The sequence below is a fragment of the Strix aluco genome, chromosome 3, assembly GCF_031877795.1.
Source record: "Strix aluco isolate bStrAlu1 chromosome 3, bStrAlu1.hap1, whole genome shotgun sequence".
NCBI classification, from domain to species: Eukaryota; Metazoa; Chordata; class Aves; order Strigiformes; family Strigidae; genus Strix; species Strix aluco.
In genome coordinates, this window is record NC_133933.1 from 20,583,082 (window position 1) to 20,609,211 (window position 26,130).

Genomic DNA, 26,130 nt, shown 5'->3' on the forward strand with positions numbered 1-26,130 from the left:
GCCTCTTGTTCATCTCTTCTTTTTTGTTATCATTCTGCCTGACTCTGTTCTTGTAGCTCTTGTCGTCTTTATAAATCAGTAGGTATGACCTTCTACCAAATTCTGATTTTGGATAAAGGCTGTAGATAGCCATAAGATGAAGCCAGGACTTTAGATGCAGCCTACCAGGAATAGAAAACCAGTATTTTGCTCCAAGTTGATGAGCTGGTTGATTGCAAGTCTCGCTTCTTCCTTGAGACTCACTAACTTTAATGAACAGCAATAAAAACGTGGCCCAGGAATAGCTCAAAAAGTGGAGGTGCACTGATTAGGCATGACATAAAGAAAGGAGGCATCGTCAATATGGAGAAAATGAGGGTATCAAGCTGAATGACCCTGCGGACTGGGGTAGGAGCAGAAAGATGAATTCATTAGTATCAAGTGCAAAATCACGTACTTAAGAATAACAAGATATTCAGCTACAAGTTAATTGCTCATCAGTTAGAAATGAATGAGAAGTAAAAGCGTGCAATCTGCTAAATGACAACAGGATGAGTAAGTCGGAGTGTTGTGGCCGTGGAAAAAGCAATTGTACTGCTGGCCCATATCAAGGGAGAGAGAACTGGCAAAGATCCTGTCCTGCAAGAGAAAAAAAAAAGGGTATAGCTCCACCAGACAGTCATCCTAGCTTTACATAGCAATTGCAGCACACCAGTCCTCTGCATCCACTGGAAATGCGCGTGTCTTTATTCCAGTGTACTTCAAAAAACCACAACATTAAGGTAGTTACCGTAGAGTGTAAGAACTGCTGTGAGTTCACATCCTTGCTCATCTGATGTGATCTTGTTCACAGTTCCAACCCCTAAAAGAACGTGGCTTGTTTTAACACAGCAAAACAATGACCAGAAGTGAAAATAAGTTAATCAGAGAGGGGAGAGGACTATTTATGCCAAAGGACTGAAGTGACATGAAAGGTAACAGGGATAAACTGGCCCCGGACAAAATTGAGTTGGGAGTAAAAAGAGGGTATTAAGAGAGTGGTGTTCCAGTAGGAGAAACAGTCAAAAGTGAAATGGTGTGATCAGTTGATAAAAAGGTCCTGTGCTGGTGATGATAAGGGGCTAGCCCTGTTGAACCAGGAGTCCCCCTCCAGCTCTGCCTTCCTGTAGGATCACTCTGGGTGGAAGGGGCTTGCAGAGGTCTCTGGTCCAGCCTCTTCTGCTCAGAGGGAATGGTCCTACTGAGAGCTGGATCCAAACAAGAACGGCCTGGCATGGCATCTGGCAAAAAAAAAGCTAAAGAAGATTTTACAAAGAAATAAATGTTATGCCAGTAAGCAGGACCCAGAGATTTTTTCCAACCAAATTTTGGTTCTTAGTGGCACTCTGAAGGGCTGTTTAAGCCTTTTCTTTGGATTTCTGACACCAGAAACCTCTCAGTCATGTGTGCCTGTTAGACCCCAAGCTCCTCAGAGCTGACACTGTGCTTATATTTTGTACGAATTAAACATTTAGAAATAAATTTATAAATTAAATAAATTGGATCACTAGTCATGGACTCCAAGGTAAAATAAGTTGAATATGAAAATTATATCAATTATAAGCATAGTGAATTTTGTCTTTTATCATATATACACAAACATTTGCACCTGTATCCTGTATTTTTTTTAAAGTCTGCTTCCATCCTGTCATGTCTTATTCATTTGATCATTTATGCATTTGCTACAGCAATATTTTGTTAAATATTGAAAAGTTTGTGACTTAAACCTGACTGTGATTTGAGTTGTAAATATTTCTTATGGACCTAAAGGCTTAAATTTAACATTAGGCTGGTTTTATTTATTTTTATTGTTTTAATTTTGTAGCAAGACCAAGCAAGGATACACTTACTTCATTAACAATAAATGAGGAAATAGTGCAGCTATGCTGTCAAGGAAATGAAAGAGCATAGAAAATACGTTCTGGACCATTTAATTAATGTCTTTACTCTGCGTTGTCCTACTTTCTATTCTGTAGTCTTCTTTAAAGCACAGAAAACATTTTTGATCGAGTAATCTTTTGAAAAGAGTAATTATCCTGGTTACTTTCAATTAAATAAATATACACCTCTAGAATGCCAAATAAAATTCAGCAATATTGTTTAAAAAAAATAGAGGAGGGGAGGTCTGAGCAGATGAACTATCTGGTTTTGTAATCTTTGAATATATGAATACTGTGGCAGAAAGTATGTTCCTGCTTCTTTATTGTTAAGAGTTTAGGTGCTAAATCCACTTCTACAGTGGCATAAAGACAGGCACTTCGATGGAGCCTGGAGAGCACCTGGCTTTGCTGTCCAAGGATGCTGCTGGTTCAGCATAGCTGTGCTGCGGCTTCTCTTCACAAGGCTTTGGCAGAGAAACCTAAACCTGGCAGGGAGCTCTGAGGGAGGATAACATACTCCTTCACTTCTTTGTGCAAAAAACCCCCTCCTGAGGCCAAGGAGCTCTCCCTGGCACAGGAGGAGGTGCCACCTCCAGCAGTCGGTGCGTGCCTGACCTCCAGGGCTTAGCTGGGGCAAAGCAGCCGTGAATTTTACTGCAAAGAAAAGAACAAAAACCAGATTTGCATTTCGCTTGTTTTGATTCCACTACTTAAAACTAATCTCGGGTAGCTTTTTTATTTGCTTGAAAGCTGCTTTGTACTGACTAGCCCTTGGTATTTGTCGAATTCTTTGTTTTCTCCACGTATTCCCTGCTGGCCTACTCAGAAGCTAGTTAAATTATGAGGATTATTCAGAGCTGCACTGGATAATAAAATGGTCTATTGATTAGTAGACTTCTAATTACTTGTCTCTTAGCATGAAAGAGAAATAAGAAGATTTGATAGTAAACAAAGCAGAAAACAAATAGGGTGTTTCCAACATGTAGGGGTATACATGCTTGTGTGTGGCCTCGTACATGAGTATTGTAATTTCCAGTTTATCATCATGAGCTTATTTGACTGCTTACAGAACTGTGACCTGCACAAGCAGACTGTCTGATAGATAATCAGCCAAAAAATACAACTCCTTAATTTTTTTCTGCAATACCCTGTGTATCCACTGGAAGAATAACGTCATGATGAGCAATATGGTTTTGATTTTTCATGTCTTGTCATAATGAAATAAAAGTTATGGCTAATTTGTGTCTTAACTAGGTATGTACCAATAGAAATGAATATAAATAGTGTGTCAGAGTTTTAGCTTGAAAAAATGGTGAACACCAGTAGGTAGTGAAACCTTTCCACTTGCATAACATGCCTCCATACTGGTTCAATGTGTCAAATTACCTCTGGTCTTCCCTAAAAATGATGCACAGTATGTATGCCACCTTCAAACCAGTTTCTCTAACAGCGCTCATCTTAAAGATGTGTGTGAAATTTTTAAGGATGCAAATCTAGCAACCTACAAACCTTGCCTAGGAAGAGAGTAGTGCTGGCATCCTCTCCCCCTTCCAAAGCGCTGAATGGCAGGGTGATTGCAACACTGCTTGTGAGAGGACTTCTCACTTGTGCTTGGCGGTGACTGTGCTTCCCAAACAGGTAGGAAAGCAGAGGACAGACTTCAGGATCTTTTGAGAAATAATGGTTGAAATCCTGGCAGAATTGCTGTTGATTTCAGAATGGTTTCCCACGAGGCCTTTAATGCCTCTTCCACGATCCACAAAAGTCTCTCCACGTGTTTCTGTGCGCTCTGCATGCCTGTCCTATTTTTTTTCCTAATCTCTTTCTTTAAATGCTATGAACTTCAAACAAAAAACAACTAATACCCCCCAACAACAACTCTGTATAGCTCTTGCCCAGGACAAAATGCCTGAGCCAAAGCAGTAATTTAATTAAAGTGTGAAAATCATGTAATTTTCATGAAGTATTCAAATTCCTTTTTTGCTGTGGATTTTTTTTGGTTTAATTTTGTTAGAGCTGTCCAAGTATCAGTTCCCTGTTCTGTTAGGCTCTTTTAGAGAACATGAGTTTCTCATTCCAGAATGAAGCAGTTTGGTTTTAATTTTGCCTGTGGGTTGATTTGACTGTAGTGTGGTTTGCATGGCTCTTCTAGTTTGCCTGGTTTTTGTCTGTGGTAAAAACCCTTTCCTTTCAAACCTTTCTGCTGGCATAGAGGCAGGTGAGCAGCCCTGTGTTTGTAGATGCAAGCAGTCTTGTCAGTCCATCAGTCTCCTCGTCTCCTGTCACCTGGAGGTTGATGTCAGAGCAAGATATTCTCTGCTAACTGTGAATTCCTCCATTAGTTTTGAGGTCTTCCTCTAGGCCTGCAATTAGAGCCCTCCTGATAACCAGCACACAACTGCACCCATTAATTAGCTCTTCATTTGAAGGTTTCTCTCTCAGTGTTTCCATCCTTGTCAGCTTACAGGAGGCTCAGCTACCTTCAGCTGCAGCTTGAATCCGTTATCCACATCAGTCATCCTTCCTATAAAAACCCAGCCCACAGGCTCAAGGAAGCCCTTAGCATCGCTGCAGTCACAGGAAAGCCACCCTGTTTTCACAGAGGGAAGCACTGTGCTGGGTGAACAGCCAGCTTTACATTGTGTATGCTTTTGTGGGTGTTTGTGTAGTTATTCAATAGTTGCTGTATTTTTCTGCAGAGCATAGAAAAGAGACATGGCCCAGGCTCTGCTGTTTACCTGACAGAACAGTCAAAACAGGATTCTGATTAAAGAGGCAGCAGCAGACACCCAGTCTCTGTGGGCTTCTCCACATTAGGGGATAATGGAAGCGTTTACTAACAGCCAAAGAAATTATTTATTAGGATATGAAACCTTTAATTTAGAAGGAATGTTTCACATTCTCATATTTTTTTTTTCCTTATACTCCCACTCTGCAAAATGTAGCAAGGCCAAAAATTAATGCATTTGCACATCTATTTCTAAGCTATGTGGGTGTCTCTGAAAAGGTATGATTTTGAAGTAGAACAAATAATATACTCATAGCAATCTTCTTTGAACCAACAAGGTTTTTGAAACCCGAAGATCCAGATCAATCAAATCCAGTATATTACGTTCTCTCCTCTGTTAGTTTTAGATTTAAACTCTTTTATAAATGTTGAAATTGCAACAAGAATTCCCCAGCTGCTAAAAATGGCTCTGATGGAGCAGGACAGTCACACCTGGGGAAGATATGCTAGAAGCTGAGACTTCACCTTTCTGTTCCCCTAACTATCTGGTACGACAGGCTTATGTCTTATGGTATGTGTTTCATGATCCTGTATACATTTTGATGTAGGCAGTTGCCCCTGTTATCCATACAGGAGGCTGACACAAAGGGGTAAAGTCTTTCCCGTTCATGTGAAAGCTGCTGGGAGCATCACTTTGAATCTAATAATTTGTGAAACACATAATCGTATTGAAACATTTAAGTATTGAATGTTGACAAAGGTATGAAATGATATAAATAGCTTTATCGTTTACAGAATATCCTTGTCTGCATTTGCTCCTAGTTTATTTATTTGTACACACACAGATGTGCATATTATGTACCCGGGAGGAAAGAACACAAAGCCTTTTTTTTTTTTTTTTTAATTTTATTTTGCTTGTTCTTATTTGGGGGAAGAAAATGCTGAAGAGGACAGAGCGCAAGGCAGATGTGGGGCACTCTCTTCTGATTTCCCCCCCAACTTCTGTTTTCACCCCATTACAACTTCTTGTGCATCTTCTGGAAACGCACATTGTTGGTGTGCTGCTGCAGGCACTGGAGCTCTTTCTCCCTTCTCCTTTGGATCCCGTTGCTGTTTACAAGAGGAGAAAACCTTTACGCAATTTAGAAGTTTGCTTCAGCCTCAGCCGCGCCAGGCTTGACCCTGTTCCCCAGGCTCATCCAAACGCTGCAGGCTCATCTACCCTGCTGATCCTCTGGAGACAATTCAGGTTCCCTAATAAACCTGGGGCCTGAGCTGACATCACTGAAATTAGAATAGCACCTGTAAAATCGCCGGGTGTTGGTTTAAAATCAAAGAGTTCTGTGCTCCCTTTGCCCCACTACAAAAGAATCAGTTGGGCCCATGAGAATCCCCTGTGGGGATTTAGGACTTTGTGACCTGTACAGAGGTGCAGTTGGTGCAGAAATCAAGGCAGATGATGTCTTTACAAGTCTTTTAGGCAGTGGACAGTCAGGCGCAAGTTACAGCAGCCTTAATACTTCCTAGATTGAAACAGGAGGGCAAAACCCCTTCTCCTAGCCAGCACAGGATAGCCAGGATGAACACTTTCTGCATGTCACACCTGGTATCTTTGTATAGCTGTAGGGGCGAAATGGAGCCTTCTGAATAATTAGACATTGTCATTCTGGATTATTTTTAATTAGCAAAGTGTGGGCATGATACCTCAAAAATTTCAGAATGCTGCTCTAAGTTTGTCTCATCTGATCTTTGATTTTTTTTTCTTCCGCTGAAGGGTATCAAACACTGTTTCTTTGTATCTGCTTTGTAGATAGGATCAGTCTAGGAGCACAATTTCCTCCTCTTTCTTCTACAGGTGTTCAGCTTTAAACATGCTTCCAATGATGGTTAATTTTGCTGTTTCAAAAATGCTAAGGTTTGCAGTTGTTTACTTTTAATCATCCTTGGAAAGATTTCAATACAAGTAGCTGACTTCTTCCCCTTCCTAAATCTGTATCTGTGTATCTTCCCATGTAATTTGTTCCCTCCACCCTAGAAAAAGCAATGAGTACTTATGACTAAACCAGATAAATGTGAGCAATCAGGTAGTGTTAATATTTGCAAGGGTAAGAAATGTAATTTATGGAGACAATTGAGACAAAATAAACGTGCCCTATATCATTAGCATAATAGCTGCATGTCATCAAGTTTTCCCTGTGTATTATTATGACTGTGTTGATTAACCAGGTGTGGAAGGATTTGGAAAGACCAGAAAAAAGGTAGGGAATCGTAAGTAGGAGGTAATAGGAAGCAGAGAATGAAAATATATGTTTGCCTGGCAAAAAGAGTACATTTCATCTGTTTCTTGCAGTACAGGCTTTGGGACTAAAGTCTGATGGCAGCTCTTAGTTCCAAACAGGTAGGATTGATCTAAATTATGGTTTCTTGAGGGGTAATTTTTTCCGGCAACAGTCTTTCTGCTTCCATTTGCTTAAAGAAGGAGGAGGATCTTGACCTTTTGAGCAGTGGAAGGCAGTTCCCTTAAAGATTTTTGTCACTGTTGAACTTGTTTTCCTATGATCCATGGGAACAGAAGTATCTGCAAGACGGCCTGATGGGTGCAGTTTGGCTGACAGCGTGATGGGTAAGTTCAGACCTCCGGGAAGGAGATTACAGACTTCCTTCCAGAAGGGGGTAATTCTGTCACAGGTGCAGGGTACACTAAGTGTTACAGAGATGACAGAAAGTGTTGACATTAACACTTATTTCCCAGAGTTTGATAGTTTAGTAGAGTGGAGTCTTGCAGAAGTCTCCAGGGGGAAAGCGAAGAAGATGTCACGTTGACAACATCCCAGATTCTGTCCCAGTTCTCACAAAAAGAGTAAGGCTCCCTCCTTGATACCAGCTCTCTCTGGATAGGAATGAATTTGCGTATGAGTAATTATGAAATTAAAACTCACTGTGGACTGCAAATCCACATGCACCTCAAAGTTGTTCAAACATTTCCCGAGGATAATACTGGGGGGTTTGCAGGTGACCGGGCATCAGTGGAGGCCCACCTGAGCATAAGAGGGATGTGACTCTCAAGCCAAAATGCCAGTTTAATGTCCAAGGACATGCAGAAGTTTTAAGAACAAACTCCTGTAACTTTCACGTTCATTAAGAGCATTAGAAGTGGTGGGTAATGTATTTCAGCCTGCGAAGTGGCTATCTAGGAACGCAGCTATGTGTGCACGTGGACGCAGGTATATGCGCTTATAGATAAACTCCTGCAAGCTATCAAGCACTTTTGGGTTTGCTTTTGGGTTTTCATCATGCAAGGTTTAAGTATGTTACTTGTTCATGCAGAAATTAATTCTATATCAAAAGCCTCACTCTCCTCTCAAACTGCTTAATTTGTGCCTGCCCTTAGGTTGAAGTGTAAGAACTTAACGCTTCCACCTCTGTCTGAATCGTAGGTGCAAATTTCTTTGATAAAACGGTATCTGGGGGGAAAAAAAAAAAAAGGGGGCTTTTTTGTTCTTGGTTAGAAGTTTTTCCTAGATAAATTACAATAATTTTAACTGCCTGTTTTGTGTAGTAGCAAGGATTTTAATGATGATACATCTGTACAGTTCTTGTCTAGTTAATGAAATATGTAGCATATTTAGATTTAAATCAAATCTCAAGTTTGGCTGCTTCTGTTCTTGGTGGTGTATGTTGGATTTTATGTAATTTTTTTGTGTAGGTTTTTCAAGCATAACGCTGTTTCTGCATTTTAGTAACTATATAGATTTGTCTTTGTGCTATTTACCACAATGTCCCTTCCTATGAAATATATGCTATACTACTCATTTCCTATCCCTCACTGCATCAACAAGCAGGTTTTTAAGTGATATTTTGTATGTATTTGGCAAAATACATACATTCAGCAAAACTCTCATGTACAGCTTGAGAGTGTGTACTCAAGCAAATTCAGGTTCATCACTTTTTTGCATTTAGTGTTATTTTTTTGTATATTTGGCCTTGATTCAACAAAGCACTCAGGAATTTGCTTAAATGAAAACTCATGAGTACTTAAGTGTAGTCAGGTGCATTTTTTAACTGCTTTGCTCTGCTAAGCCCGTAACACTTACAGTGTCTTCCCATCTTTTGGGTAAAATCTATCCTAACGACATTGTCTATTGTTTCTCCATATCACATCATAGCATGCACGCATGATACACATACAGCTGCATCTCCATGAAAAGCAGTTAAAACCCCTGAACTTGGGTTAGATGGAGGGACATTCTCCAACAGAAGGAATGCCATTACCAGCTGTTTTTTGCTGGGCACCCAGAATCTGTACATTTTACCTTTCTGACCTAGCACAGCTCATAGCCAGCTGTGCTCTGCAGCATTTCTCCCAGCACTTCAAGGCGAAGCTTCCCAAACAGCATCTCATCCTCACAGACATCTGCCCAGCATTTGAGAGGAGCTGGGATCTGCCATCCCTCCTTTATACCACCACTGTTACTGCTGTGTTAGTCCCCTGAATAACAGCACATGGGACATATGACAGTCCATTACTGTTAATGGTGTTATTGTAGAATCACACTACCGAAAAATACCGCCTCAAGCAAAATATTATAGATAATTTAGTCCTGTCTTTCAGGAAGGCGCATGCTGGGGTTGATGAAAGTTTGACTTAGTGAATGTGAAACGACCCCATTGTTTGGACAGCTTGAAATGGTATTTAGTATTCTCATTTAGATAATTTTCTTAATGAAAACAGGAGTGGTTTTCTTACTTGATTTGTCCCCCAGATGAACTCCTTTCATTGAGGACACAGTCCCAACAGGGGTTATTGTCAGGCAACCCAGGGAAACCGATGCTGGTGCCAGAAGGGTGGTCAGAGCACAGCTGCAAACCATCACCATTGCCCTTGCTGTCCTCTACCCTGGTCCCTGAGAAGAGATGGGTAAAAAGAGATGGAGAGTTTAACCGTGGCCACCCCTGCAGAAAAACACTGCACAAGCAACCACGTAATTATGGCCTGATGGTGTCCTCTGCCATCTTCACAAAAGGGAAAGGTGCAGAGTCAAGATCTTGGGATTTCTAGGGTGCTCCTTGGAGGGCCAAGAGCTTCTCTGAGTGCTAATGCTGAGAGATTTACAACCGTGGAAGCTATCAAAATATAATGTCCAGCTCCAGGGGACCTTTTAATTTTGTGGGCCCACGCTAGAAGAAGGCAAACCTAGAAAACGATGTGTAAAACAAGTGAGTATAGTGCTTTCTGCACCATCCACTTGCGCATTGTCTTGAAGGTTGCCAGTCTCAGGATCGAGACAGGTTCTGCCAGAGGGCAGGTCTAAGAGACTCAGGGCAATGACTTTTCTCTAATTGGAGCCATGTAACACAGCTAATTTAAAAGCTAATTTAACAAACAGCAGCGCCACTTCCAAGAAGCGACACAGTGTTTCTTGCAGCATTAACTATCTTTGCTGTGACTGTATTGCAGCCAAATGAATGTGCGCTGCCAGCACCCGTGTCCAGTAAGCAGCCTTGCTGCTTCTAGCTGGGTTGTTATTCTTCAGGAAACCTGCAGACACCTATTACACATGCTGATAATTTAATAACTGAATATTAAAAATCTAGGCACTCCTATGCAAGTCTATCAAATATGCTGAGCACCTGTGGGTCAAAGCTGGCTCTGTGTTTAGAGGAGGGAGATGCTTTTCATACAGAGGAGATCTTATCAATCCACTTCAATTTGTTTTCCATCATGAAGTATGTCAAGACATAGCATTAACTTCGTTTTAGTGCCACGTGATCTGCCTATCAGCAGTAACATACATGCGGATGTGTGGTTTATCAAACGGTGGTGCAAGTTCGGCCACAACAACCCCCAGCAGCGCTACAGGCTTGGGGAGGAGTGGCTGGAGAGCTGCCAGTCAGAGAGGGACCTGGGGGTGTTGATTGACAGCCAGCTGAACATGAGCCAGCAGTGTGCCCGGGTGGCCAAGAAGGCCAATGGCATCCTGGCTTGTGTCAGAAATAGCGTGGCCAGCAGGGACAGGGAAGTGATCTTGCCCCTGTACTTGGCACTGGTGAGGCCGCACCTCGATGACTGTGTTCAGTTTTGGGCCCCTCACTACAAAAAGGACATTGAATGACTCGAGCGTGTCCAGAGAAGGGCAACGAAGCTGGTGCAGGGTCTGGAGCACATGTCGTACGAGGAGCGGCTGAGGGAACTGGGGTTGTTTAGTCTGGAGAAGAGGACGCTGAGGGGAGACCTCATCACCTCTACAGCTACCTGAAAGGAGGTTGCAGAGAGCTGGGGATGAGTCTCTTTAGCCAAGTAATAAGTGATAGGACAAGAGGGAATGGCCTCAAGTTGCGCCAGGGAAGGTTTAGACTAGGTGTTAGGAAGCATTTCTTTACAGAACGGGTTGTTAGGCGTTGGAATGGGCTGCCCAGGGAGGTGGTGGAGTCCCCATCCCTGGAGGTGTTTAAGAGTCGGGTCGACATAGCGCTGAGGGATCTGGTGGAGTTGGGAACTGTCAGTGTTAGGTTAATGGTTGGACTGGATGATCTTCAAGGTCCTTTCCAACCTAGATGATTCTGTGAAGTTCAAAATGCCTTTAGAAACTAAAATGGATGTGTGTGGGTGAGCCATGCCAGGGCAACCTTGCTGTCCCTGAGCTCCTGTCAGCGGAACTGCAAAGTTAATTTCACCCAACTTTGTTGTATCTCACTCTTCTTTTCCCTTAGCGTGGACATTCATTATTCAAAGTAGTTTTGAGGGCTTCTGGAACAGGCCCATGGGACAGTAAGGTGGGCGCTTGGTAACTTTTAACTCTCAAAACCGTTGGGATTTACTGAAACTAACAAAAGTAAAAATTCTTACTGGGACAAATCAAAATTAAATTGTGTTGATCAGACGTTGTGGGTGGATATTTGGGGGTTTGCTGGTGCTTTCCGGGGTGGGTTGCTCTGCTGGGGCTGGTCCCAGCACCCTGTGGCCCACACAGGGTCCCGTGGGGCGGACCAGGCCCCGGCCTCGCCTCGTTGCTCCCGCGCGGCGCCGCCTTCGCCCCTCATGGCGGGGTTCCGAAATGAAGGGGAGCGCTTCCGTGTTGGGGGGCTTGGCGGGCCTGGTTCCTTGGGGCTCCCTGGCTTATCATTCGGAGCTCAACGTAAGAACTTTAAAAGCGTTAACTTAAAACGTTCGATGAAGGTACAGAGGCGTCGCGCGTTGACGTCGCACCCCCGCCCCCCCGGAGCCACCCCACCGACCCGCCGAGAGACAAACCCGCCCCCGCCCCCGCCCCGCGCCGGCTCGCGGGCTCCGCGCTCGCCCCCTCCCTCCCTGTGGCCCCGCCCCTCCGCGCCGCGCGGCTCCCGGCGGCGGCTCCGCGCGGTGGCCGCCCCGCTGCGCGCGGCCGGGCGCGGCCATTGGCTGGGCGGCGGCACGTGCCGGCGGGCGCCGTCTCTCCCCGCCGCCGCCGCCGCCGCCCGTGAGGCGGGCAGCGATAGGCCGGGCTGGTGCGCAGGCAATCTATCATCCTCGTCTCCCGCGGAGGCAGGGATCGCGCCTGTCACCAGTATTGATTTCAGAGGATGGACTAAATTTCCTAGGATTTCCATTAAGAATTAAGGGGGAAAAAAAAGCTCTAAGCACGCAGGGTAGCCAGGCAGACATGGATATGAGATGGCACTGTGAAAACTCTCAGGTAGCTTCTTCTCTCACAGGCGATGCAGAGCACAGGCGAAGCACTGCAGCATGCAGGGTTTAAGATACCATTAGTCTGACAGCAAGGAGGAGAAAGAAAAAAAAAAAAAAAAAAAAAGGCATTTGCACCGATTACTGAAAATGACTTTTTTTTTTTTTTTTTAAATTAGAATATGTCTCCTTGGAGATTGCATGTCATTAATATTAAGATCAAATTTCTGCACGATATCTGTTTTAAATATAGAAAAGCTTTTAAATTGGTTGGGTTTTTTTGTTGGTGTTTTTTTTTTTTTTTTTTCTGCTCCAAGAAAATAACGCTTTGGTACCCAGAGCATGGATGCTTCTGTTTTTTCTCTTCTGCTTTTTTAAACAATAGAGATGGTTTTTAGCATGTTTGCTACAAATGAGTCTAAAGGAAAGGAAAATTGAGAAGAATCAAATAAAAGCATGAATAAAAACTGCTTCAAATAGTTGCCAGGCTGCTTTCTTTTTAATAATCTAGCAATTATTTTGGCTTAAATGATGCTTAAACCCTGACCATGCATGCTTTTCATTTTGGCTCAGAATATGCGTGTATGTGTGTGTGTATGTATGTGTGTATTTGTTTTGATTTTTTTTCAGTGAGCATTTGCACAACTGGAATTCCTGTGAGTTATATGCATGTTTTGATAAGAAAAATTGCATACAAATGAATGACTGTATCTGATTGACTAATATTTCATGATATATAATGCAAAGTAGCTTCATTTTTAAATGAGTTCATTCTAATCTTCTGGGGGAGGGTAAATCGCTGCATGTTTATGACAATGAAAGTGTTTGTGTATTTTTTAAAGATTGATTGTTTATTTGCTTGTTTCTAACACTGACGAGCAAGGTTTTTCATTTATTTATTTATTTATCAATAACAAACCTCCAAGGCATCTAATTTAAAAGAGCATCGGTTACAAAGCTTTCCGTATTACCTGAAAACAAGCAGAAAGGTATGTGTTTGTGTGAGAGCCCTCAGCTCCTTTGGGGAGGTGCGTGATCTTTTCTCGCTCCTCGTTCTCCCCAAGAAGAGTTAAAATGCCGTGGCACTATCGCGCCTGCGTGCACCATGGGAATTCTGCTGGCAAAACCAGGGCTGGCACCAGGTGGGATGGGTGTATCGCGATAGTGAGCAACGAGGGTTGCCAAAAGAGGTAAAAGGGCTTTTAAAGCGAGGAAGCGGCAGCTTCTATCTGTACATAAATGTCTAATTTTCACCTCATTAGATAGAAAGTAAAAGGGAAAAGCTGTTCTGATACATTGTTTTCTTTCAAATGAATCAGAGGATAATGAAGTGGGGGAGATGGTTGTTCAGATTTATTCCAGTTTACAGGTTGTAACCACTGTGTTGAGAGGATTTAAGGTTTTGGGGGGCTTTTTTCCTGTCTGTGAAAAGGTTACCTGATGAATTGGATCCAAGCTATCTTAATTTTATTTTTTTTTACTGCAGTTGTGGGGCTGAGGATCAAACCTGTGTACCTTTGGTGTATCGGGTATATTGTGTAATCCTGTTCGCGTTTCTTAGCCGGGCTTCCTCAAAGTTCTGCCATTAAGCCATTTTTTTAATTGTATGCATTTAAATCTCTTAATATGCAATTCTGTAAAGCAGCTCTGCTCTTACTGCTCTGGGCTAATCTGTTTTTAATCGGGTTTGCTATTCCCATAGCATCTTTCCCCCCAAAAAAATATTTTGTGTGGTTGTGAGAGTCTTCCCATGCCAAGTGGTTCTGGCCTGTTGGTATCTTAGGCCACTATTCAAGTTCAGGCTGAAAACTTTGTGAATTGAGTTTGCCATACCCAGCTCTGTTCCTAATAGTCTTCCACATCACCTAGGCATCATATATAATTTGACACAGCTGACAGCATCTACTTAGAAGAAGCTTAGGGCTGAGCCAGAGTGGAAATTGAATTGCCTCTCAACTCCCTAATATTAATGATCCTTCCAGGTCAGCACGGGAGTAATTGCCAGGGCAGCCTGAGGAATTGTCCATTAAACCTGCCTAGATGGTAGCTCACCTGTGGAGAGATGCATCCGGATAACGTCTACAAAATGAATTCCATTTGCTTAATATAAGGTCTGCTAGAGTTATGAATATCTCAAAAGCCAACATGTAGTCTAAAGTTTAATATCAAGTGATTTTTGTGGTATTTTTAAGATTGATTATAACTAAGGCTAGGCAGATTTGCCTTAGATATGTCTGAAAAAGAAATCCACACAAAAATCTGGTTGGTGGTTCTAGCTTGAAGGGTGAGCCTGTATTTCTATAAAGGTATAGTTTGATTTAAAAACTTGTGGCATAAAGCAAGAGAAGAAACATTCTTGTTGTCCATGTTCTTTAGTCCTTGAGGTATCTGCACATTTAAAATAAACCATTAATCAGTCAAAGTTTGTACACACCAGGGCAACCTGATTAGTTGTGCAGTTGGACCTTTAAATCCAAAATCAATATTTAACAGGAATTCAGAGAAGACAAACAGCCTAAGGACAATGTTTAAAAACTCAACTGTGCTTTATGTGTTGGAGTAATGCTGATTTAGCAAGAAATCCCAGTCATAGTGCGAGAGGGTTTATTTTTGACCTTGCGCATTTGAGATGACATGAAAAGTTAAGAGTTGTCAGCATGACTTTACTGTGAGGAGGAAATGCAGAGGAGGTTCAGCCATCCTCTGTTGCCATTATGAAAAGTACCCACGTGGAGTACGAAAGAACAGAGGTGCACAGAAAAGACTAAAATACCCATGCTTCAAAATAAAAATCACGTTCTTATGAACTTGCTTCTGTACCAGGTAGATTATTTAACAAAAATACCATCATGAGGGTACTTTGGTGACACAGATGGGGGAACAATCTAACCTGCTGCAATCCAAATGGGAAATATCCTCTAGGAGATCTTGGACCACTACCAGTTCATCTGTCCTCTCTCTCTCTTCACAGCTACTGAAAATCACGGTGGTTTTTTCTCAATGGCCATATGAACTACAGCAGCTCCATGTCGCAAAAGGATTTCTCACTCTGCTGTGACATCCTTCTGCCTTGGGTCAGCCATTGCCACTGCTTAGAGCAGTTGTTTCCCCTCCTTAGAGCTCTTTATGTCTTCGCACTGTTAGAGATGTTGTCACAGCTTGGTTGGGTTGTGTGTATATAAAGAAATCATCAAGATAAATAGTTGAACATCAAATTCAGTCTTAGCCAAGAAGCTTGACAGTTGGAACTTGTTGATAAACAGTAAATGAGTTTCGTAACTTTTTGGTTGACATTTTCAATAGCTTGAAATATTTTATCGTTATTTTTAGTTGTGTATATTAATATAAAGTTTAGTCATGCTATTTGTTTCATGTTACTAATTCTTACGAATTAGCTAGGTTCTTTTCAGTGACTAACTGATCAGCTTTTCTTACACAAAAAATAATTTTGCACTTGTTTTGCACATTCAGCCACTAGTAACATTGAATTGCTGGCTCTATTGTTCTCTCTTTGTTTTTACATTTCTGACATGTTTTTTCCATCCATAGGGTGTTTTGTCCTGCTCTTGCAAGCTGCTCTGAGCAGCAGATCCTCGTAGGGTTTGACAAAAGCATGAGAGGTTGCTCTCATGGGGTAGCTTGAATGATTACAGTATTTTGCTATGCTTTTGTGCATTGCCTCTCTCTTTTTATCTTTGTCTACATCTGATTTGTACTTTGGTTTTCCCTGCGAGATGCATGATTAGGTTTAGCTATATAGTCACACACAGTTAAGTAGGGCTAATCCTTATTTTCTGATTGTATCTTGCAATCCCTTTTGGGTGAAACTTCAGGTAAGGCCTCCAATCTAAGTACCATATCAAGACGAGACAGAGCAGGGGCCGAGGGCAAAACATCCACTCAACAGCCCTTTGAAAGGGTGTGGAATGACTGTACCTCAACAGGCAGCCAAAGAAACCCTTGCAGTTACTCGTCCGTAGTTCCTCCAAAGAAATACCTGTTGGGACTGTTTCTGTGCAGCCCACATGCCATGGCTGGTTTGTTTTTGATGGGATGCTGCAGAAGACATCAAATTGCTGTTCTGTGTCCATACATCCAGATTGTTACTAGCAAGAAATACTGCTTTTTTCTCTCTATTAATGCATTAGACTGCATAAGGGAAAAAATGCATGCAGCCTTTAAAAAAAAAGTGGAAAAGCCAGAAATTAGGAAGTGTGTTTTGTATGTGCAGGAAATCTGGGCATTATGGACACACAGGTTAGTTCTGTGCAGCAGCATGGGTGGGTTTCCAAAAAAGGTGGATTTAGGGTGAAATTCTGTCATCCTTAAGGTCAGTGGAAGCTTTGTCGTTGACTTTAATGTCAGTGAGATGTTATCCCTGGCAGAAGTCTGAATAGCACAGTCCAACTAACTAAGGCCATATGAATTGATTTCTAAACCTAGCTATCTCTTGGTTGATTGTCGCTAAAAGTATCTCAGAAGTGAAGTGGAAAGTGAGCAAGATGGTATTTGCACGAAAATGATTCATTTTAAATTCCATCTCATGAACTAAATGATTACTTGCCAGCAAAGAGCTGGGAAGCTTTCAGGTGGTAAGGCATTTCTCACGCTGATAGTCTGTAACATTTAGGACTTTGGAACACCTTCTGGTTTGAGTCTGGCTGTATGTTTTTGGCACAAATCCAGAAATGAATCTAGTTAAGTTGTGGGCTTTAGCACAGAGTAAATTGCATTTCTTGGTCACAATAATGTTAGGACCTTGTTTGCTGGTTTCTCTAAATTGGCTGTGGTACGGCTGCAAACAGATAAAAACTAAACTACATGAAGTAAAGACTTAAAGTATTTTCTTTAAGTTTCCACAAGTATTTGTTTTTTCTTTCTTGTAGTTCTTTTTTCCCTTTCCTATCTATTTTCAAAACTCCCTTGCTCGTTCACTCTCCTTGGGAAGGCTACACCATCACATATGCTGTTGTTACTTCATTCTGTACTGGAGGCTGGGTGAGGTGCTTTGCTCTTTTGTGTTGTTTAGTCCTGCTTCACCGTAGTCATTCAGGGGTTTTGCTGGATTTCCAACATTTGTCTGTGAGGTTATTTGAACTGTTAACCAAAATGACTAAGTTAGCAAAGCTGGTGAGCAAGTTCAGTGTCAGGAAAAAGGTGGTTAGAGTCCAGGGCTCTGTGTCTGCACTATGACCATTACCAATTTTTACAGGCCCCTCAAAGCAGAATAGACACCTGGGGCACAGCTGAATTGAAGAAGTGGAGAATGGCTTTTGGTTTTCATCTGCTTTACCTTGCATGACCAAAGGGTCTTTAAGAAATGTGTTGCCCAGAGAGTACATAGAAAATAAGCAAATGTACATTATTTGTGTAGAGTATATTGTACAGTAGAAGCAAAAATGAAGTTCATCCGACTCGTAGGAGCAAAGCATATTTGTGAATTCCTCATTCTTGTTACAGTTGCTTAGTAGCAGGGGTATGACTGTGAATGAAAAGTCACAATTTTACTTTACATATAACACAGGTATATTAAATACTGGAATGAAATGTCAGTAATGTACCAAAGATGTGGAATGAGTAGAATGGAGTTTAACAAAGAACAAACCTCTGTCACCTTTCAGAGCAGTGAGGTGGCAGCAAGGAAGGGATGCAAGACCACGCAGCCAAAATCACAGCAAGCCAGTAAAAAAATCCCCTCCGGTAAGCTCCACTCCCAAATGCAAATATGTTATGCGAGGTTGATGTCAACGTCAACTGCCGTATCCTGGGCAAGCTCACTTCCCTCTGCCCATGCCAGCTTCACAGTGGTTTGCAAAGCCAAGCTAAAAATGTAGCTTGTGATTTCATAGAGGATGTCCATCTGCACCGAACAGCCTGAGCAGCCCCGGGCCCTCGCCGGCAACTGCGTCTGCGGAACTGCCACATCCCACATGAGCACCGGTGACCAATTTCAGCATGCGTGGCATCAGTGCCAGAAATAACTCTCCTCTCGTCCTAGGGCACTGCACCCTTGTTCGTCTTCAGGCTTAGCCCTGAGAAACACAGTTTGCATCCTTTAAATGAGTTTAAATTCAGTCTGGACCAGTGGGAGATCTCCACAGGAGTCCCCTGGCACGCTCAGTGCGTGTTGGATTATGGTTGCCTTGTTCAGTTTTGGTTAGGAAGAGCCTTCACAGGAGAGCCTTCCTGTTTCTCCTCTTTCTATTTATTGAATTTATTCTAGCTACCTTAACAGACAATAAGATGTTTCTGCTAACTCTTGCAGGGGTCAGGGCGCACGAAACAGCTAAGAGAGAATCAGCGTGATTTCTTTCTGCTTGTATCTTAAGTGCTAAATTGCTGGTTGCACCATTTTTACCTAGAGGCATAACAAAGTAAGACCCCATGTTTTTCCATAAGCTACACTGACAATTGTCATCTTTACAAGCCCTAACTCTTCCCTTTGAAGCTTTACCTGTGCAGAAAATTTCTATCGCTACATAATTCCTCTGTCTGCTGGGGTTATCTAGGGAATAACATAAGTAAAGTTGTAGCGGAGACATCTGAAAAGGCTGCAAAGGCAATCTTTGCAAAATACTCCTTCAGGGTTACTGGTGATGATGTGTGAGGCAGAAAGGATACAGATTGACATTCAAATCTCACTGTTTTTGTGCAGCAGACGGTTACAAAGGAAATAATAGCAACTTTTAAGCCCGTAGGAACGTATCTGTCACTTTGTCTAATCTTTGTTTTCTGGCAGTATAAGTAGGCGACTGAGATGGTCAACCTAGTTCTGAAAAAGTCTGAGACAATGTTCTTGCATCCAAACTGTATGTAATATCTGTTCCCCATTGCTAGATACGTGATTCATCTGAACCAGGAAAGAGCAGCAGCTTTTATGACAGTGGGAGCATCCTTCAGTGCGCAGCCACTGCAGGATGAGGAGCGCTGGCAGCTGATCCATGACCCTTGCTCCTGCCATGCATTGTGCTGAGACTGACTTGACTGCTCTAGTAGACTTTGTGTTATTCTTTTTATAGCCTGGTATCCAGATGGCTTCAGGGATTAAAGTCAGCTTTTCAACTTCAGGTACTGTTGTACCTGGAGATAAAGCAACTGAAAGTAACCTGTGTAAATGATCTAAAAATACAGTGGGAAGTGACTAATTCCCATTGAAAGCCTACTTCAACTGTAATTTATTTGAGTTCCAAGAGAAGATTCTCATTATTTGTGATTAATTAGACAGAACCATCTGAGATTACTAAATAATAAGATGACCCTGGAAAATAACATTATTCCCCTTGAATGAACTATAAGCAGCTTCAGTTGTTTATCAGACTATTAGTGCATGACATATGCCTGTACTACTGATGAGCTATAGAGAGCAAAATGGAAAGATGTTGCCTTAGCCGTGTTGATAACTAGAGTAAGAGCAGATGAATCTGTGAAAAATGTTGGTTAAACAACGTTCTCTCACAATGTGGAGTTATTCATGGTGTTATTCAGAGCCTGACTAGAGTCTGCATCTCTCTTAGCCAAGGGCTTGGCGTTGTGGGTCCTGTTCTTTCTGGCCCTACTTCCTTGTCAAATCAGTGTGCGAGTGCAGGAATACTAGTTTGAATGTAGAAACTCCTGTTCCTTTATTTCTGGGACCTACACGTCCCTCATTAATTTATGCATATGCCAGATAATTTCTAGGTTTTAACTGAATTTGAGGATCCAAGCAAGAATTGAGCAAAACAGTTATTAATCACATTATTATGGCATTTTGGAGAAAGTTTGTGTCACTGTTTAACTAAGGCACATTCATTTCATGGTGAGCTTTGCAAACTGCCTTTTATTTCACATGGTTTTATACTAAAACATTAATGCAGTTATTTTCAGATATTAAAAATAATTCTCTTTTCCCAGGAATATTCTCTATTGGGCTTTCCTTCAGCCCCAGAACAGGACATCTGTCTAATAGAGGGCATTGGGAATGACAAATAAATTGTGTCTTAAGTTGAAATTATTCTGAATGTTAAAGTTGACAGCCTAATAATCAAATATGTTAGGAAAAGTGTAATCATGCTTGCATTTTCCAGGTGCCATTTGAGTTATTTTCAATTCGATGTTTTGCACGTATGTGTATGACCTGAAATGAGTCAACGATTCAGTAAGCTACTTCTTTGGGCTTGTGTGGACTTTTTCCTCCAGTGAAAGTTTGTTAATTTGGAGGTAGCATTTCTTCCTCCTATGAATGGTTTTTCATGGATGTATGCTCAGTTGTATTAGTGTTGATAACTGAGAGGTGGAAGAGTATTCTTGGAAGAAAGGAAAGGCAGGAATATCCTGTGACCCTTGCAAAATAATTGGGAGTGGGAGTTAAGGAAACTACTACATGTTCTATATATGCTGAGTTTTATCTCAGAGGGTGTTTCTGCAGGTTAGACACTGATGCCAAATTAGGTCTTCAGACCTGTGGCGATTAGTGAGGTCAGCAGTCAAAAAAAGTGTTTTTTTTCTTCTTTGTAAATTCCTGTAGACCTAATGGAAATGTTAGTAACTGCGCAAGTTGCTGGATCTGATTTCCATGTGAGCTGTTCTGGCTCTGAAATACTGGAAAGGATGCTCCGGTCAGTGGATACTTTCAGTCTCCAAAGAAAGAAGAGGAGTTTCAGTGGGGAACACTACCATAACACATGCACAGAGGTGGCATCTGCATTCAAACCACCGATGCTGCTCTTTGTGCTGGCGGCCTGATTTTGGGCTGTAAGCATGGTGTGTGTGCTCCGTCCGTGAGCTCTCTGGCTGAAGGAGCTGGCCAGGTCTGGATGCTGAACTGAGGAAAACGCTGGCTTCATTCCAAGGATCTCTAATTTTATCAGGTTGTCTATACGAAGCAGGTGGCTGACTGACTACCAGATACATTTTAAGAGTTGAGTTTGTAGTCTTTATCAGGGAAGTTTTGTTTATCTCGCACTGCAGAGGTCAAATCAGGGGAAACAGTGGTTCTCTCCTTACCATCAATTTCATGCCAATTAAAATCTCAAAATAAGAGTCTTGTAACTGTCTCTGCTGCTCTTGGTAATGCAGTCTCTTCTTTTTATTTTTTAACATTTACAGGGGAAGACTGAGTGTCATACTCAGATTTCAGAACCAGCGCCCCCCTGAAATGTCTGGGAGCAATACTTGCTTCTTATATCTGTTGTTTCTTTCTGGCTGTAAATTCAGCTGAGCATCATTGCGTCTGTCCCTGCTGCAAACCTGCTCCTCTGCAATTGCACGCTGGGCCGGTAGCTCACGTGCACTAGTCCCACTTAGAGCCATATCAGTATAAAGGGGAAGGGATCTCAGTGCAAAAGCCTGCCTTCAGTATATTTTTAAAACAAAGCAGCCAATACACTATAACTATCCGTCTGCCACTAGGATCTTGCAAGCCTGCCAGCTTTGATTCCTGCCTTTGCACACCATGCCCGTGAAGAAGGCCCCCTTCCCAAGGTCACACACCAGTGTGCTTTCATGCTCAGAAAACTGATGAAGGGTTATTCAGAACAACAAAGTGAAAAGTCTCTGAAAGGATTCATCCCTCAGCAGGTACTTTGAATCTTGCATGCAGCCGTGGGCTACAGCTCTGGAAGTCACAGAGTTATAAATTAGCCTTGTGGGGACAGCTAATTGGCAGCTTCTCCTTCAAAACGAGACCCTTTTGTGCTGTGAGTGTGTGTGTGTATTTTCATACTCGGGCAGAGTTGCAAAAATATTTGATACGTAATCTCCCTTTTTTTCTGCAGTGATTCAGCTGTGGAGGACAGTTTATGTATTTGAGAATGATCATAGATAACTCTCAGCCCTGATACAAAGGGAAAAGATTGTATTGGAGTAATCTAATTTCAGGCAGAATTTCTTTTTTGGACAGACATGCTACCCCGAACTTTCTGGTTGGTACCATCCTCAAGAGCACTCCATAAAACAGCATAGTAAACACTGATTAATGTCTTGGAGGTGGTGGAAGAGAGGATTAAATAAATTGTAGAAAGTTATAGTATTTCTTATATGAGCCAGTGATGGGAAACCAGCCTTGGAAAGTCCTGTAGCCCCTTATAAAAAAACAACCTAAGAAGACTAGGGCATCTTAACCTTCCAGAAAGAGCAAAACAAATCTCTTCAGAGACTTTACAGTTTATCCTTGTGGTATTCTGAGACATGAGGAGGATACCCGAGTTTTACCAAGTTCAAGATTAAACAGATAAGCAGTTGGTGTCAATCTAGAAAGTACAGGAGTTGTGTGTTTGTCCCCAGGAAGGGCTGTAGTGATGCTGGAGAAGACTGTTAAATACTGTTTATGTTTTTCCAAAGCCATAACAAGAAAGAACATAAGCAGGCATCAATTGGGCTGGTTTGTAGAGGAGTGAAGGCAGCCTGGAGAAGCTGGTAAGTAGCTGAATATGCAGTTGGTTGATGCCAGAGTTCACCAGAGAAGACAGAGGCAGGACAGGGTGGGATCTTTTCAAGATACATCTGGTGTTTATCTGTCAGGTGCTGTTGTGCTGCTGAAAGCAATGAGTTAAGAAAAGTTGCCTGATGGAGGGAAGTTTCCTACCTGTGAATAAATAGGCAGCAAAGAGGCCAGCTTGCTATCACAGCTGAGCATGGAAAAGCAGAGGAATATCAAACTCAAAATAAGGAGATCCAAATAACTGAGATCCAAAGTTTTCATATCAAGAGATCCATTCAACTAGAGAATTGAAAAGATGATGCTCATTAAAATTGGTTTCTTATATCTGTATGTGTATTTCAGCCAACCTTTAGAAGATGCGTTAGAAACCATTTTGAGCGTGTGGCTTCTGAGATGCGTCAATAAACATAAGGCATTGGGGGAGAGGAGTTTGGGGATTTGAAAATGAAGTCAGGTTTTAGCCAGGTTTTTGCCAGGTTTAGTTAAATAGGTATCCCTTCCACTTTGCTCACCCAATGTAGTCATTAGGAGCTGTTTATATTAAATGTGAAAATTATGTGGTAGAACCTGAAACGTGCAACTAAACTGTTGGAGCCTGAATTTCATAAAGCCTATTTTCCATGTCAGAAGTAACATTGCAAAGGAAATGATGCAAGGTAGACTGGGACATGTATAATTTAGCAAGGTCTTAAAACCTTTTGATACAAGACTTCTTTGTGACAAAAAGGGCTGAAAACCTTATCACTGCAGGGATTGAGTTTTCTGGAGGTGAAGGAGGGTAGCGAGTTGGAATTGTTGCAAAAGCTCTGTGATACTCTGTGATTAAAGGGCGCTAAAGTGTTACCTGAAAAGAAAAGGAGGAAGCTGGAAGAGAATGAGGTCTGGGCCAGTTTTGCTGCAGGCCACGACCTGCAAACAGAGTTAGGGTTGGGAGGGCCTGTGGAAACTATATACCTGTGAGAGTACCTGGGGGGGGTCACATTTTGAGGTGTGTGTTGATAAGATGGGTAGGCACAATGACACAAAAAAAAGCAGCTGCCAGAAAGAGGAGTGGGTGTTTGCACATATTCTGGCATCTGCCTTCATGCTAAAACAGCAGCAGGGTTGGGAGTTAAACTGGGAGGGAGTTAGTGGTGCAGGCTGGAGAGCTCTCCAGTATGAATGTAGCCTTACACACCAAAACCCTGTGATGAGGAGAAGAAAACCCTTTTTTCCCCCTTTTTCTTCCCTGCCCCCTTTCCCCCCCTCCCTCTTCCCTCACCTTGGGGAAGTTACAGGTGATGATTTGCTTGCCTAGATCAGTGCTTCCATTTTTTGTTGCCTGTTTGCTTTTGGGGAGAGGGGGAGTCTATCAGGTACAAATTTTGGAAATCAAATTTCACCTTGCTATTTCTAAACGAGAAATAAATGGATTAGTTGAATCTCCCAATATATAGAGTCTCACCCATCACGGGCATGGGAGAAATGCCATAGCCTTTTCCATCTAGCAAACTTTCAGTTCAGTTAAGAGAGACCTCTGGCTGAAGGCAGGCAAGTCTAGCTCAAGACACAAATTTTAAACAAAAACTCGTAAGTGGTTCATTCACCCGCACAGGGACTTATTCATAGTTACCTAAGCTGAGAACGTAAGACTGAAAAATAATTTCTGGGTTGTAAAGTCCAGTCTGTTTCCGAAGTTCTCCTCTAGCAATACAGTTTTAGATGGACCTTTCTAGCAGTAGATATGTATTAGAAGTCTTTAGGTGGGAAAAAATGCCCAGCACTGCTCATTTAGTCCTTTAAATTAGTTGTTTAGGAATGCTGAACAGTGAACATATTTTTCTATTTTATTTTTCTATCATTTTACTAGGCATTGTTTTAATATAGCAAGACCCAAACAAATTGCAGGTACAAAACATAAGCATAGACAGTTACATACTGTAATGAGGACTTGCATTACTAGTTACTGACAGAGCCCAAGCTAGATTCTTGTTATTGGACATTTTTCAGGTACTTCTTCCCTGACACCAGCAATTTTCAAGTTGCTGATGCCTTCTTCAGCATTGGTGTTTTTAAAAGTCATCACCATTTTGTGTTTGTTATAATAATGAGAGTAAAACATTTTGGAGGGCAGTAAAGGCTACATGATGTGTTCTAGTTCTGCATACTTGTGTTTCAAAATGTTGACAAAGAAGACAAAGAATGCTTAACCCTGACAGTGTCTCATGACCTCTGGGGTGGCCTTTCACAGTCATCCTAAGGAAGACATCCATTAGCTGAGAAATATTACTGTACATGAACTGTGTCATTATCTAGAATAACCATGTTTTCTACCGAAGTGGCCTGTTAGTAACAGTCCATTTATTTAAGAGGATGTCTCAATAATAGTGGGACTGACCAAATAATCCTAATCCAGGGGCCCCTCTCTTAATGATTTGAACTTCTGCAGAACCTGTTGAGGACATAGAGGCTGGTAGATCTGCTGGTCTTTATCCAAGCAAAATTCCCTCTGGCAGCAGTGGCAATAATGCCTAGTAAGACTTAAAGACCCAGTTAGTGGAATTACACCAGAGGAATTCACACTCGCTTCATAAAACTTCTACTTAAATCCAGTTGACATTACGGGAGGGGAGTAGAAGTGGGAGATTAATTCAAAGAGCAATTAGGAGGAGAGTTTGTAAAGCAGTTCTGGCTTTTTGCTGTTTGTTTTTGAAATTATTTTAATTGTCTTTCATTTAAGAATGTTGAACCTTTAATGAAAATGAGAAATTGGATGCTGCCATTAGAGGGGAAATTGCACTCATTACAAAGAGCAGGCTTGGATGCAGGAGTTGGTGCACAATGCTGAAGCCACTTTTGTCTTTCAAGGAGTTGATTAAAGTAGTTCTTGCCTTTGTGAACATCTGTGCATTTTGCACAGTAATGCAAAATATTCCTTCATCTTTTTTTTTTTTTTTTTTTTTTTTTTTAAATATCCCATGTTTTAATATGTGTCCTGTGGTGAACAGCAGAAGTGGTATAGGTCAAACATAGGCATTCCTGTTTGTCATGGTTAACATCCATAATCTCTTCAGTGCCCAGTATATCTTAGCCCTTAACAGGTATAACTATAGGTGTTGGCACTTTTGAAGCTTCACTGGATTTCTGTAGAAGAGGGAAAGAAGAAAAAAAAAAAAAGTTGGTTCCTGTTTTACATAAATGTCTTTCCACTTTGGCTCTCCACAGTATAAATTATGGCATGAAATATTGATTTGTTGCAAGGCATGGTTCCGTAGCTTATTTGCTTAACTCCTGCAGTATTTTAATGAAAATCCAATTTGATTTTGACAGGTTAGGGTTGTACTTTTAAAGGCAAAGTGGCAGATTTGTAGATAGTAATTCCTTGAAGAGTGATTATAGAGACAGTTGCTTATATAATTACTGCATTATATGTATGTTACCAGTG

General features: G+C 41.8%; 1 protein-coding gene across 37 annotated transcripts in view; it reads left to right on the forward strand.

Annotated features, from left to right (window-relative positions):
• Nucleotides 1–26,130, forward strand: part of NRXN1 (neurexin 1) — a 736,627-nt gene that overhangs the window by 669,025 nt on the left and 41,472 nt on the right. For 2 of the 37 annotated variants that reach the window (XM_074817668.1, XM_074817669.1), the window contains exon 1: nucleotides 12,131–12,299. The exons of 30 other annotated variants lie outside the window; for them this stretch is intronic. In XM_074817668.1, coding sequence (XP_074673769.1) covers nucleotides 12,267–12,299 — 33 coding nt within the window. In that variant the 5' untranslated portion in view covers nucleotides 12,131–12,266. Of the gene's footprint in view, nucleotides 1–12,130; nucleotides 12,300–12,343; nucleotides 12,946–13,215; nucleotides 13,279–21,754; nucleotides 21,845–26,130 lie in introns of those variants that run through there. 5 more of the 37 variants (XM_074817664.1, XM_074817665.1, XM_074817666.1 and 2 more) reach the window with 4 other exon arrangements.